The following is a 12,223-nucleotide window of genomic DNA, read 5'->3' as shown; positions in this document are numbered from 1 at the left end:
GCCTGTAATCTCAGCTATTTGTGAGCCTGAGGCAGGAGAATCACTTGAACTCGGGAGACGGAGGTTGCAGTGAGCCGAGATGGCGCCACTGCACTCCAGCCTGGGTGACAGAGCAAGATTCTGTCTCAAAAAAAAAAAAAAAAAGACATGAGGCCTCCCCAGGGTGCCAGGTATAGCTACGTTAGCCCTTGTGAAGGACAGGCCACTACCAGTTTCCAGTGAAAGGAAAGTGCACTCTGCTGGGGCAGGGGCATGGGACAATGGGCCAGCTGGGGGCACAGCCCAGAGAGGATCCAACTACTGCTGAGGCCTGGGGTGGAGGGATATCCCGGGGGCACAGCCCTGAGAGGATCCAACTACTGCTGAGGCCTGGGGTGGGGGGACATCCCAGGGGCACAGTGAGTTCTCAAGAGAGCTAGCCCAGGGGTCAGGTGACCAGATGACCAGGCCCGGGCTGGCGGGGCTCAGAAAGGGAGGGGCCGGATGTGGCATGGGCTGGTTCTGATCCTGGCTCTGCCACATACCGGTGGTAAGAGGTGGATAAGTTACTTAACTTTCCTGCCTCAGTTTCCACATCTGTAAAATGGAGATAATGGCACACTGCCTTGCAGAACAGAATGACTTAGTGCAGGTGCTTGGAACAGGGTGTGTCAAAATGTGTTAGCAATTGTTAGCACCCAACCCACCCTTTTTCCTCCTTCCCTGACACCCCACTTCTTCCAAGCAGCCCTGAGCTGCCCCCACCCAACCTGATACATTAAGCCAATCAGTACACACCACTCCTAGGCCAAAGTCTGGTCAGGCCAGTCATGTCTTAAGCCAGTCCAGTCAGGGGGAATGCTGGTCTCCTGCCTGCATACCTGGACATGGGAGGCCTGCTCTCCCTCCTGCTGAAGGGGCCAAGAAGCCCCGAGCTGCTGCTGCCCTCATTCTCAGCCACAAGAATGCTCAGCCAGGAGGGTGCCTGGCCTGAGCCCAACACTGCCACAGCAGAGGCAGAGTGAATGATGCAAAGAGACAGCCTCTGATAATACCACTGGGTCCCACAACCCCGAAGCCCCTTGCCTCTTAGTTCTCAGGGCCCTGATCCCACACGTCCCTCTACTGCCTAGGCCCCGGAGCTGGGCTTCTGCTCCTGCAACAGGAGGCTGCCCTGAGCGTCTCCCAGCACTGAGAACCAGTCTGCCCATCCAGGCTGCGGGAGGCCTCCAGAGCCCATTCTTGCCTCCTGTTCTGTGACAGTTCAGAGAATTCCTCACACGGGGCCCCCTCTGTGGCTGACCTGCCCCCGTGGACACACATGGCCATTCCTGATGGCACACGGACCCCTTGGTCCCCACCCAGGACAGCAGAGCAGCAGGTGAGCGAGGGGATGATACTGTTACGGGGTGATCCTGAATCACTCTCTTAAGTGAAGCTTTCAGAACTGTCAGCCCCGCAGCGACGATCCGTCTCCGGTGACTCACAACACTCCACTGACTCACGAAATCACCCCAGGTGTCAGGACACCGTCAGGAAGAATCGCTCCTCCTCCCGCACCTCCCAACTTCAGTTATTCACATTCATGATTTCTGCCTCACCCAACAGCAACTGTACTAATATTTACAGAGCGTTTATCTTTAAATCCGTGACCAGCCCAAACCGAGCCTTGGTGTCTCATAAAAGAACAAAGGGAGCACAGTGTTCCTGAGTGGCACTGTCACTCACCCACTGCCTGTCCACCAGCCTCACCCCTGGCCTCTCCACCTTCCCAAGGAGCCCCAGGGTGCAGCCTCTGAGACTCCGGAGCACCTCAGCATGACCATAAAGGCCTGGCTTCCTTCACATCATTTCCCATGTTCCTGGGGATGCTGGGCCCAGGGGAGAGCTGGCCCATCTCTGTAGCTGCTCTGCCCCAAGTGCAGTAGGAGACTCCGGGAATGCCTGCTTGGGCAGGATTTCAGGACACAAGTTCCCTTTCTACCATAAACAAAGCTGTCCAGCACTTCTTGTGGCAAAGACTCCATTTGTTGTTTTATTTTCCCGAATTGCTCCAAGCAAGAGGTTCCTGACACTAAACTTGAGCTCACACTATCTATCACTCTCCCCTAGAAATAGCTGCTCACTCGTGCGGGCAAGCTGTTGGCAGAGCAGCCAGGACATTAGCAAGATGCTGCACGATCTCTGCCACTGAGCCCTAAATTTCATCCATCCTTACTGTGCATGCACACACGCACACACGAGAGCACATGCACTCACGGCCCCATCTGCAGGTCAGGTGGGAAAGGACACTCTGGCCCTTCGGACTCAGGCTCTCGGGTCAGAAGGCTGAGAACAGGCCGGGCGCAGTGGCTCACGCCTGTAATCCCAATACTTTGGGAGGCCGAAGCGGACAGATCACCTGAGGCCAGGAGTTCAAGACCAGCCTGGCCAACATGGCTAAACCCCATCTCTACTAAAAATACAAAAATTAGCTGTGTGTGGTGATGCGTGCCTGTAGTACCAGCTACTCAGAAGGCTAAGGCAGGAGCCACTGCACTCTAGCCTGGACAACAGAGCAAAACTCCTTCTAAAAAAAAAAAAAAGAACAGGCTGGGCGCGGTGGCTCACGCCTGTAATCCCAGCACTTTGGGAGGCCAAGGCAGGCAGATCCCGAGGTCAAGAGATGGAGGCCGGGCGCAGTGGCTCACACCTGTAATCCCAGCACTTTGGGAGGCCGAGGTGGGTGGATCACAAGGTCAAGAAATCGAGACCATCCTGGCCAACATGGTGAAACCCCGTCTCTATTAAAAGTATAAAAATTAGCCAGGTGTGGTGGCGGGCGCCTGTAGTCCCAGCTACTCGGGAGGCTGAGGCAGGAGAATCGCTTGAACCCGGGAGGTGGACGTTGCAGTGAGCCGAGATCATGCCATTACACTCCAGCCTGGGCGACAGAGCGAGATGCCGTCTCAAAAAAAAAAAAAAAAAGAGATGGGGACCATCCTGGCCAACGTGGTAAAATCCTGTCTCTACTAAAAATACAAAAATTAGCCACGTGTGGTGGCGCGCACCTGTAGTCCCAGCTACTCGGGAGGCTGAGGCAGGAGAATTGCTTGAACCTGGGAGGCGGTTGCAGTGAGCCGAGGTCAGGCCACTGCACTCCAGCCTGGCAACAGAGTGAGACTCCATCACTCACACACACACACACACACACACACACACACACACACACACACACAGAGAACATACAGGCAAGAGGCTCAGCCCCCTTAAAGGGGGATGTCGCTCTGTCCCCCCAGCCAGGCCTCCACAGTTACCTTTAAGCATCCGTCATCATTATCATCCTCATCCTCATCCTTCTTTTTTCGCTTGGCTTTTTTCTCCTTCTTATCCTTGAGTTTCTTCTTCTTCTTTTTATTCGGGGAGTAGTCACTGCCTTCACTCTCCGACTTCTCTTCCAGATCCTCTTCATTCTCTGATAGCTCATCATTGCTCCCCTAGAAAAGAAGGGGGACAGTGAGGGCAACAGAGGCCCCAGGAACATCCAGAGTCCTGGGCAGCAGGACGGCCCTGAGAGCTACCTCCTGGCCCACGCTGGGGATCGACCGATCCCCATCACTCCACTCATCATCAGAAGCCACTGCTCACAGCTCAGCCCCAAAGTCCAGCCAAAGGGGCAACCCCAAGCCAGCCTGAGCCAAGTCTTGTCCCCAGTGTCTACACCACAGGAAGCAGTAGAACCTGCAGGTGAGGCGAGGTGAGGCTCTCGTGAGAGCAGGCTTCTCCATCTGCAAGCTCGGCTCAGCCCACTCCAGCAGCCCTGCGGGTGAACTCAGGCTCTGCTTCAGTCATCATCGGGCTTCTATGGACTTTGGGGGCTGAATTAGTTTTACATGACGAGGCATGGACCCAGGAGCTGGCGGTGGAGGATGTGGTCCCAGAGTCAAAAAACAAAGTGCACAGGGAGAGCCCCAGCCAGGGAAGGGCCCCAGCCAGAGAAGAAGAGCCACAGCCAGGGAAGGGCCTCAGCCAGAGAAGAAGAACCCCAGCCAGGGAAGGGCCCCAGCCAGAGAAGGAGAGCCCCAGCCAGGGAAGGGCCCCAGCCAGGGAAGAGCCCCAGTCAGGGAAGGGCCCCAGCCAGAGAAGAAGAGCCCTAGCCAGGGAAGGGCCCCAGCCAGAGAAGAAGAGCCCTAGCCAGGGAAGGGCCCCAGCCAGAGAAGGAGAGCCCCAGCCAGGGAAGGGCCCCAGCCAGGGAAGAGCCCCAGTCAGGGAAGGGCCCCAGCCAGAGAAGAAGAGCCCTAGCCAGGGAAGGGCCCCAGCCAGAGAAGAAGAGCCCTAGCCAGGGAAGGGCCCCAGCCAGGGAAGGGCCCCAGCCAGAGAAGGAGAGCCCCAGCCAGGGAAGGGCCCCAGCCAGGGAAGAGCCCCAGCCAGGGAAGGGCCCCAGCCAGAGAAGAAGAGCCCTAGCCAGGGAAGGGCCCCAGCCAGGGAAGGGCCCCAGCCAGGGAAGGGCCGCTGCATCTCAGGCCCCAGCGCCACAGCTCTCTGCTTAAGTTCACATCCCATGGAACTGCGTTCGTCAGGTGAAACCTGTAATTAATGCAGCAGGCACATCACAGTTTTCTCCATGTGCGGACTCTGCAGACACTGCTATGGACGGCACAAGCCCACCTTCCCCCTCTCCCACCCCATCCTGGCCGCTTCCTCTCCATATGAGACAAGGTAATTTAGGCAGCTCTTAAGCTTGGCTTCCTTGATTTAGTTTCCTGTCTGTACAGGCAGAAAATGGCCCATTTATATGGAGATAAGGGCGTTTACAACCAGAGCACCCCACCAGAGAGGTGCTGCCCCTCGGAGAAAGCGGTTTACTTGTGGCCTTTAGAGACGCAAGTCAACTGGCGAAGCCCTCCACAGCCCCTTCCCAGGGAGGGGCCGGGCAGCACTGCCATGATCCCCGGTGCATGCGGGGCTTGCCATGTGCAGGACTGCTGTTAACTGTTTTCGGGGTGAGCAAGAAGAGGCATGGGATGAGATTAAGACAGAACCGGAGAGATAAAAAATGAGCTCAGGAAACAGCAGTGGCCAGGAGGGAGGATGGAAGGAAAGAGGGAGGGAGGGAGAAGGAAAGGAAAGGGTGGCAGAAGGAAAGAGAATGAGGAGGCAGCAAAGGCAGGGGGCCTCCCTGGATAGTCTTGGGAGGCCCCCAGCCCAACTCTGCCCTTTCAGGCCACACTGTCAAGAGGGGATGACCTGCCTTTTCCCAGGAGAGTGGCTCCAAACAGGCACATCCAACAGTTAGTGGAGGGGGAGACGGTCACTGACAGGGGAGGTGGGGGCCCCCTCTGACATCCAGCTGGGAAGCACCCCTTCCAACAGGCTGCCTGCACTTCCCTCCTCTCCTGGAAGCCCCGCTCCCTCTCCCCTGCCCACCAGCCTCCCTGCTCCCAAACCTCTTAGCCCATTAAGCCTCCAGAGTCAGCGGCGCTGCCAGCTGCCAGGCAGCAGGGCCTCTGTGCTCTTTGCTTTAACGGAACCCGGGTGTTTCCGGGAATACTGATGCAGCCACTGGCTGGGAGCCTGCTCTCAAGGCTGGAGGAGATGCTGGGCCCTGGAGCCACGGCTCCCAGGCTCGGCCTCGGTCCTTTGGGGAGGTGGAGATGAGACAGTGATGTCCATGTCCCGTTGAGGGTGTCAGAGTTTGGCCAGCTTCAAGAGACCGCCCTTCAGGAGATCTGAGAGACACGCTCTCCCCGAGCCCTCACCCCAGCAAAGGTAAGGACAAGAGAGGCCGCCATGAACTTCAGCACCACGGACAGAGGCTGGGGCTGGCCGGAGGAAGGGGCCCTGGGTGGCCTTCAGCTGCTAGACAGCAAACCCCACAAACCTACCGAGGATGAAGTCGAGGGACCCACGGTTAATCCTACGTGGCCTGCCAGTGAGTCCCGGGCTCCCCAGGGAGGCTCTGCCCCTTGCAAGCCTGAGACTTGGCCAAGTCACTGTGGCGAGCTAAACCTCAGCTTCATCGTCTGTGAACTGGGAATGCCAGAAAGGATAGAACCAGGGAGACTGTAAGAAAATGCCTTGAGGCTGGGCGCGGTGACTCACGCTTGAAATCCCAGCACTTTGGGAGGCCGAGGCGGGCAGATCACCTAAGGTTGGGAGCTCAAGACTAGCCTGACCAACTTGGAGAAACACTTTCTCTACTGAAAAAAAATACAAAATTAGCTGGGCATGGTGGTACATGCCTGCAATCCCAGCTACTCAGGAGGCTGAGGCAGGAGAATCGCTTGAACCTGGGAGGCGGAGGTTGCAGTGAGCCGAGATCGCACCATTGTACTCCAGCCTGGGTAATAAGAGCCAAACTCCATCTCAAAAAAAAAAAGAAAAGAAAAGAAAGAAAAGAAAATGCCTTGAACATCTGTGACACGGGAGAAACCTAAGCACAGAGAAGCAGGGCTCTGAGCCAGGGTGGAGGGGAGGGATGGGACATGCACCCAGGTCTCCAGGGCTGGGCCGCCTTGCTGTGTCCTGGGCAGGGGACTCGGCCAAGCCAGAGCAGGCTGCAGTCAGAATGACCCTTCCCCCCTGACACCACCATGACCACATGTAGACACCAGAGGCCGCTGGGATTCTGATAATGCCCAGAAAATGCCCAAACAACCCACGATGACCCCAGTTCTGCATGGAAGCCAAAGATACAGCCAGGACGACAAGCTGGAGGGGACACACCAAGCTCACCCCCACATTTCTGCTGTCGGGATTGGGCTCCAGCCAACTGCACAGAGGCTGCCAGCAGCTGGGGGGAGACGCGGTACAGAGGGAGCAGGACCTGGACAAGAAGGGGCTGCTGTGGCAACATCTACGGGGAGCCAACCCAGCATCTGATGGCAAGCAGTCCCCTCGGCGACCTGCAGGGGAGACCAGGAGTGGCGGCCCAGGGAGAGCCGGAGGGAGGGAGGGATAGGGAGGGGAAGGCACCTCCAGCAGCCTCCACTGTCTGGCAGGAGCAGCAGCGCATGCCAACTTGGAAGAGTAGGGCTGGCAGAAGGCCATGAGCCCAGCACTGACAGGGCTCGCCCAGCGTCCGCTCAGGGTTAAGTGGCAGAGCAGGAGGGCACAGACCCTCAGCACAGAACGGGCTCAGACAACGTCAGGCATGTCTGTTGCCCATCTGTGGCCCCTTCCCTGCTGTCACCCACTGGGGCTCAGGCAAGCCAGCAAAGCCCTCATTTCTTGGAAGCAGGTGCACTTCTCTCCCTCCTCCATCCACCTGCACTGGGGAAAGCCCAGTCGATGAGAAGGGTCTGACGCCCAAGTCCCCACCTGCCTCCCCTGCCCTGAGCCTCTGCCCTGCCTCCACCACATGGAGCCCGCACAGCTGGGCCTCCCACCTGCACCAGATATCACCTGAACCCTCCTCCCCTACCAGGGGCTGGCCGAGGGTGGGGGTGCAGGGCAGAACCCTGCATCCAGCTGTTTTGACATTCTAGAACTAGGCCTCCTTTTTGTGGTGTTTTTCCAAAATCTCTTCTTGCAGAGAAAGCTGCAAATAGTTCTGAAAACACCTAGCAGAGCAGTGGCCCATGAGCAGGACCTGGAGGGACGGAGCATCATCCAGCGGCAAGAAGGAAAGAAATGATCAAGAACCAGAGGCAGATTCACAGTTCAGTATCTCAAAACATACTGAGAGGCTCGTAGACCAAGCCACGTGCAGGGGAGGAGACAGAGACACAGACCAATAAGTCCCTAACTAAGCCCCCGAACCAACCCAACCCTAAGGTTTGAGGGCCATCAAACCACACTGCAGGCATGAAGATACAGATGACAGTTGGCCTTCGACCTTGGCACTGACCTTTCGGCTGCAGCAGCCTTAGGCGTGACTACAGGGGACGCCCTACCAGCTAGCAGAAGAATCTTAGTGGATGTGGAGTCCCCACATGAACTCTACCTGCAAAGCTGCCTTGAATGTTATGCCCAGCCTATGTGTGCCAGGAGGCAGGGGCAGGCAGGAGGGGTCTCTGCTCTGAGCCCCCACCCTGCTGAGGGCACAGCATGCGGTCGCAGCCCTGGGGATCCCAATGGACAGTCCCGCCACCCTTCCTCCTTCCCAGCTCCGCAGATGTTTCCTGGCAGAGGCCTCCCACCTCCATCTCCCTTCCCTCTAGGCCCGATGCTCCGCACACGCACCGCATCTCCTAAAAACGGAGACATTTAAACTCATAAGGAAGGGTGCGGAGAGTGGGTCATTCTCCATTTGGGGTCCTTCAAGATTGAGAGGGAAAAGGGAAGAATGAAATAGGAGCCTTCCCATTCACGAGTGTTATAAACAGTTATAATTTAGCACTGAATAATTGGTTGCTATGGTAACCGCTGCAGTACAGGTTGAAATCATTTCTCCCTCCTGCGCTCGCTAGGGTCTGACAGGGAGCTTCATCTACATATGCTCAGGTTCCGGCTGCAGCCCGGTTATTTTATGTAAATCAGAATCCACGACTTGCTGCCGGCCTCCCCCCACCAACAAACTGCTGCTTGCGGCCCACCTGCCCTGGCCCCTTCACCCCGTCATCTTGGAGCCACCTGGTTGGAGGCAGAGAGGGGCAGAGGGGTGAAATTCCCTTGTCTTTATCCTGGGGCTCCTAGTCTGCCAGGCAGGTGGGCAAAGGGGCACCCGGCAGCTGGGCCACAGTGTGCTCCAGACCCCCTAAGATCTGACAGCTGGCCCGAGCCAGGCTCTCAAATGCAGGGGAGGGGGCACCTCTGGAGGCCTCTTGTCCATCCCAGCCCCCTTCCCCTTCCAAGAACCAGAGCTGCATCTCAGTAGAGAGAAGGAGAGAGGGTGAGGAAGGGGTGGAGCAAATCAAAGAGAGGGAGAGAAATGAGGGTACAGGGGGAAGAGAGAAAAGACGGCAAAGGAGAGAGAGGAGATGCTGAGAGGTTACCAAGGTGGACACCAAGCACAGGCCAGAGGGAATGACCAAGTCTGAGACCCAGAGAGAGACAGACAGACAAGAGCCAGAGACAGATAAAGACCTGGACAAAAACAAAAACATATTGTCAGAGAAAGAAGCGGGAGGGAAGGCCTGGGCCAGTTGGAAAAGGGAAGGCTCAGCGTGATCATGGCCCCGGGAATGAGAGAGTCAGAGAACCAGCCCTCCCAGGTCTCAAAGACCCCCTGGCCCCCAGCCCCCAGGCCTCGCCACTGTCCAGGCGCTGCCCACCTCCCAAGCCTCCTTCCTAGCCAGGGCTGGTGCTGTACCCTGAGCCCAGGAGACGGGAGGGGAGCCAGCCCTATCTGGGGAGGATGGGGGCTCCCACAGGGCTCCCACAGGTCTCTGCTGCACCCCACTGGGTCCTTCTTCTGCATTTGGAAGTCAGGCCCACCCAGCCCAGTGGCCTGAGACCCAGGCCCAGGTGACACTGCCCCTCTTGGCCTAGACTCCCACCCAGCTTCTAAGTCAGAGGAGGTGGGCAGTGGGTGCACAGGTAGGAGTCCCTGCCATGGACCACGAGGCCTCGGGGTCCTAAAATCCACATCACCCCGAGCCCATGGAGCCCAGGTCTGAGGAGTGAGGGCGGGGATGGCAGCAGAGCAAGATTTTACAGCCTCCACCAGACAGTCTCGGTGTCTTCATCCCAGGGCCTTGCAGCTCCAGAGCCATCTACCCCCTGCCCAGCACAAAGACCGACCTCTGGGGCCAGGGGACAGCGGCCACGGCAGCAGAAGAGGAGGGCGGGGCTGCAGCAGGGAATTCAGGGAGCCCCTCCCAAAGGAGCTGGCTCACAGCCTCTCCTTCCCTGTGGGAGCCTCCAGGCACGCACTCCCCGCTTCCCCTGTCCTATCTCCACTTCCCCATCAAATAACAGGGACAGGGAGCTTCACCCTCTTTGAGACCCCGGGGAAGATGCAAGAGCCGCAGAGTGCAGGCCTGGGAGTCTCTGGGGCATGATGGGCCAGGCAGGAGCCTTCACACCCAGCTCCACAGACCCGGGTTCCCCCTTCACCTCACAAATCCTCCCCATGCAGCCCCCATGCTGGCCCAGTGGTAAGGGGGGGTTGCCGGGAAGGGACAGACACACATCCATCCCCGACACTGTGCCAGACAGGGCACAGAGCTGAGGGGCAACAGAGAAGGCAAGCAGAATTGGGCAGAGGGGCCAGGGTCTCTCTAGGGGAAGACAGGGTGGTACACACACAGTCACATGCACACACGTGTGTGCACGGAGGACCAGAAGGGCCTGGATTGGCTGCAAAGCAGGTGGGGGTGGGGGCAGGGGCTTGGAGTGGCAGCAGTGGGGGTGCTGCACAGGCTCTGGACCAGGGGGCCGTGGGGCACAGTCAGAGCACACTCAGGAAGCTCTCCCAGGAGAGCCCAGGGCTGCAGAAGCCCCGCAAGGCAGGGGCCAGGAGAGAAGGGCCGGTGAGAGGTGCTGACTGCCACCCCCAGCAAAGAGCACAGGGGCGGTACACACCTGGGGCAACTCTGGCCAGAGGGTTGGGGCTAACACCTCCCAGCCCCATCCTTTCCCCAGCAGTCCCTGAACTCCGTCGGGACCAAGGACACAGTCCAGGGCGGGCTCTGCCCTCCCAACATCCCCAGGCTGACACCCAGACCAGAAAAGGAACCACAGGCTGCAGGTAGAGTTCAGAGCCCCCCAAAATGCCTCCAAGTACCCGAACAAGCCGGGGAAGTGGAAATGGGGCACAGACCCGAGGCCCAGAGGCGAAGGCAGGGACCCTCGCCCCCCGCCACCACCATCTCTCCCTCCCCAGGGCTGCCAGGGGAGCCTGCCAGGACGTCATGTCATAGCAGTCCCTCCTCTGCTCGAAGCCTTCCAGTGATCTCACCTTGTTCACGGGACAAGAGGCCCATGGTGCACCCCCCGCAACAGGCCCTCCCGAAACCCTCACAGCACGGAGCGTCTCCAGCCTGGGACAAGCTCCCCAAACCCACCCCTAAGCTCTTCTGGCAGCCACCTCCCCACCTCACTCTGCAGGGAGGCCTAGATCCGGGCCCAGCGCTGCCAAGGGCACCCCCTTAGCATTAGCACCTCACCCCACCACCACTCCGCCTCACCAGCTACCTCCCTGGGCCTCTCACTTGCAAGGTGGGGCCAGGCCAGTCCCCTCTAGGCGGGGGAAAGAAAGGTGGAGAGCTGGCCTCAGGTCCCCCCGGGGCAGGTGGGAGGGGAGAAACACTCCTGGCAGGGGCGGCTGGTGGAGCTGACAGCCCTGGATTCAGATCTCAGCACCACCACTGTGTCACTGTGTGACCTTGGGCCAGGGCACCTCTGAGCCCCCGCTCTCATCTGTGAAGTGAGGTGCTTGCCATTGCTCTCAACATAGGGTGGCTTGGAGGATCAGAGGAGACGCCCAGAAGGAAGCAGACAGCATATGGTGAGGAAATGGCAGACCTCAGTGTCCTAGACCAAGTAGGAAGGACTTTAAGCTGCAAACCCGCCTCAGTTTCCCCATCTGCCAACCAGCGATCATCCCTCCCATGCCACCAATTTCCAGGGTTGATCATGAGGATCAAGTGAGCCCGCGTGAAGCACAGAGAAGCACACTCGGAATGTGTCAGCAGCGTGGGAAGACAAGGGACGTGTTCGCACCGTCACACCCTGCCAACCCGAGGCAGCGGAGCATGCGGCAGCCTCGCCCATCCAGAACCAGCCGAGAACCAGGGACAAAGTGACGGGAATCCAGAGGTCACCTGCAGGTGACTGTCCCTAAATGGGGCCTTGCTTCTCTTCTCCAACTCACTTCATCAGGTTTCAGTTTAGAGGGACGGAGTCAGCTACGGAGCAGGGAGTGGGGCAGGGAGGTAGGGAGGCACCGTGGCAATGGAATCCAGCCCTGTCCCTCGCACAGGACAGGACAACGGGAGGAAGGAAAAATGACGCTCCGACATCCTGCTCCGGAAACAGGACAGCTCAGCAACGTCTTAAAAAGGCTTCCGTGCACAACGCTTCATACGAGAAACTGGTTATGGTGTTTTTCATCAAACTCAGCTCTCAGAAACCCTCAAACTCCAAGGTCCAGGGACCCCAGCCCTCCTCTGCGGCCGGGCAGACGCAGCCACAACCCCACCCGCCCCCAGCTCGCTGGCGCAGGTGCTGCCCCTCACCTCTTTCTTCTTCCGCTTCCCTTTACACTTGTTTTCCTTGAGCTTCTTGGGTTTCTTCTTCTTAGGAAGGCTCACGGGCTCCACAGGGAAAAAGTCATCGAAGGCTTCAAGACCACCATCTTCTTCTTCTGGAAAAATCAGAA

The 12,223-nt window shown here is 58.3% G+C and overlaps 1 protein-coding gene across 6 annotated transcripts in view; it reads right to left on the bottom strand.

Moving 5' to 3' along the window:
- Positions 1 to 12,223, bottom strand: part of CHD5 (chromodomain helicase DNA binding protein 5) — a 79,703-nt gene that overhangs the window by 55,229 nt on the left and 12,251 nt on the right. For all 6 annotated transcript variants that reach the window (XR_010148419.1, XR_010148421.1, XM_063787016.1 and 3 more), the window contains exons 2-3: positions 12,081 to 12,208; positions 3,276 to 3,455 (exon numbers count right to left, since the gene is read on the bottom strand). Coding sequence is in view for 4 of the 6 variants with exons in the window: in XM_063787016.1 (XP_063643086.1) it covers positions 3,276 to 3,455; positions 12,081 to 12,208 (308 nt within the window). In the remaining 2 variants the exon portion in view is untranslated. The remainder of the gene's footprint in view (positions 1 to 3,275; positions 3,456 to 12,080; positions 12,209 to 12,223) is intronic.

Source organism: Pan troglodytes, chromosome 1 (assembly GCF_028858775.2).
Source record: "Pan troglodytes isolate AG18354 chromosome 1, NHGRI_mPanTro3-v2.0_pri, whole genome shotgun sequence".
Classification (NCBI taxonomy): domain Eukaryota; kingdom Metazoa; phylum Chordata; class Mammalia; order Primates; family Hominidae; genus Pan; species Pan troglodytes.
The sequence above is the reverse complement of the archived record's forward strand: the minus strand, read 5'-3'. Positions and strand labels throughout refer to the sequence as shown.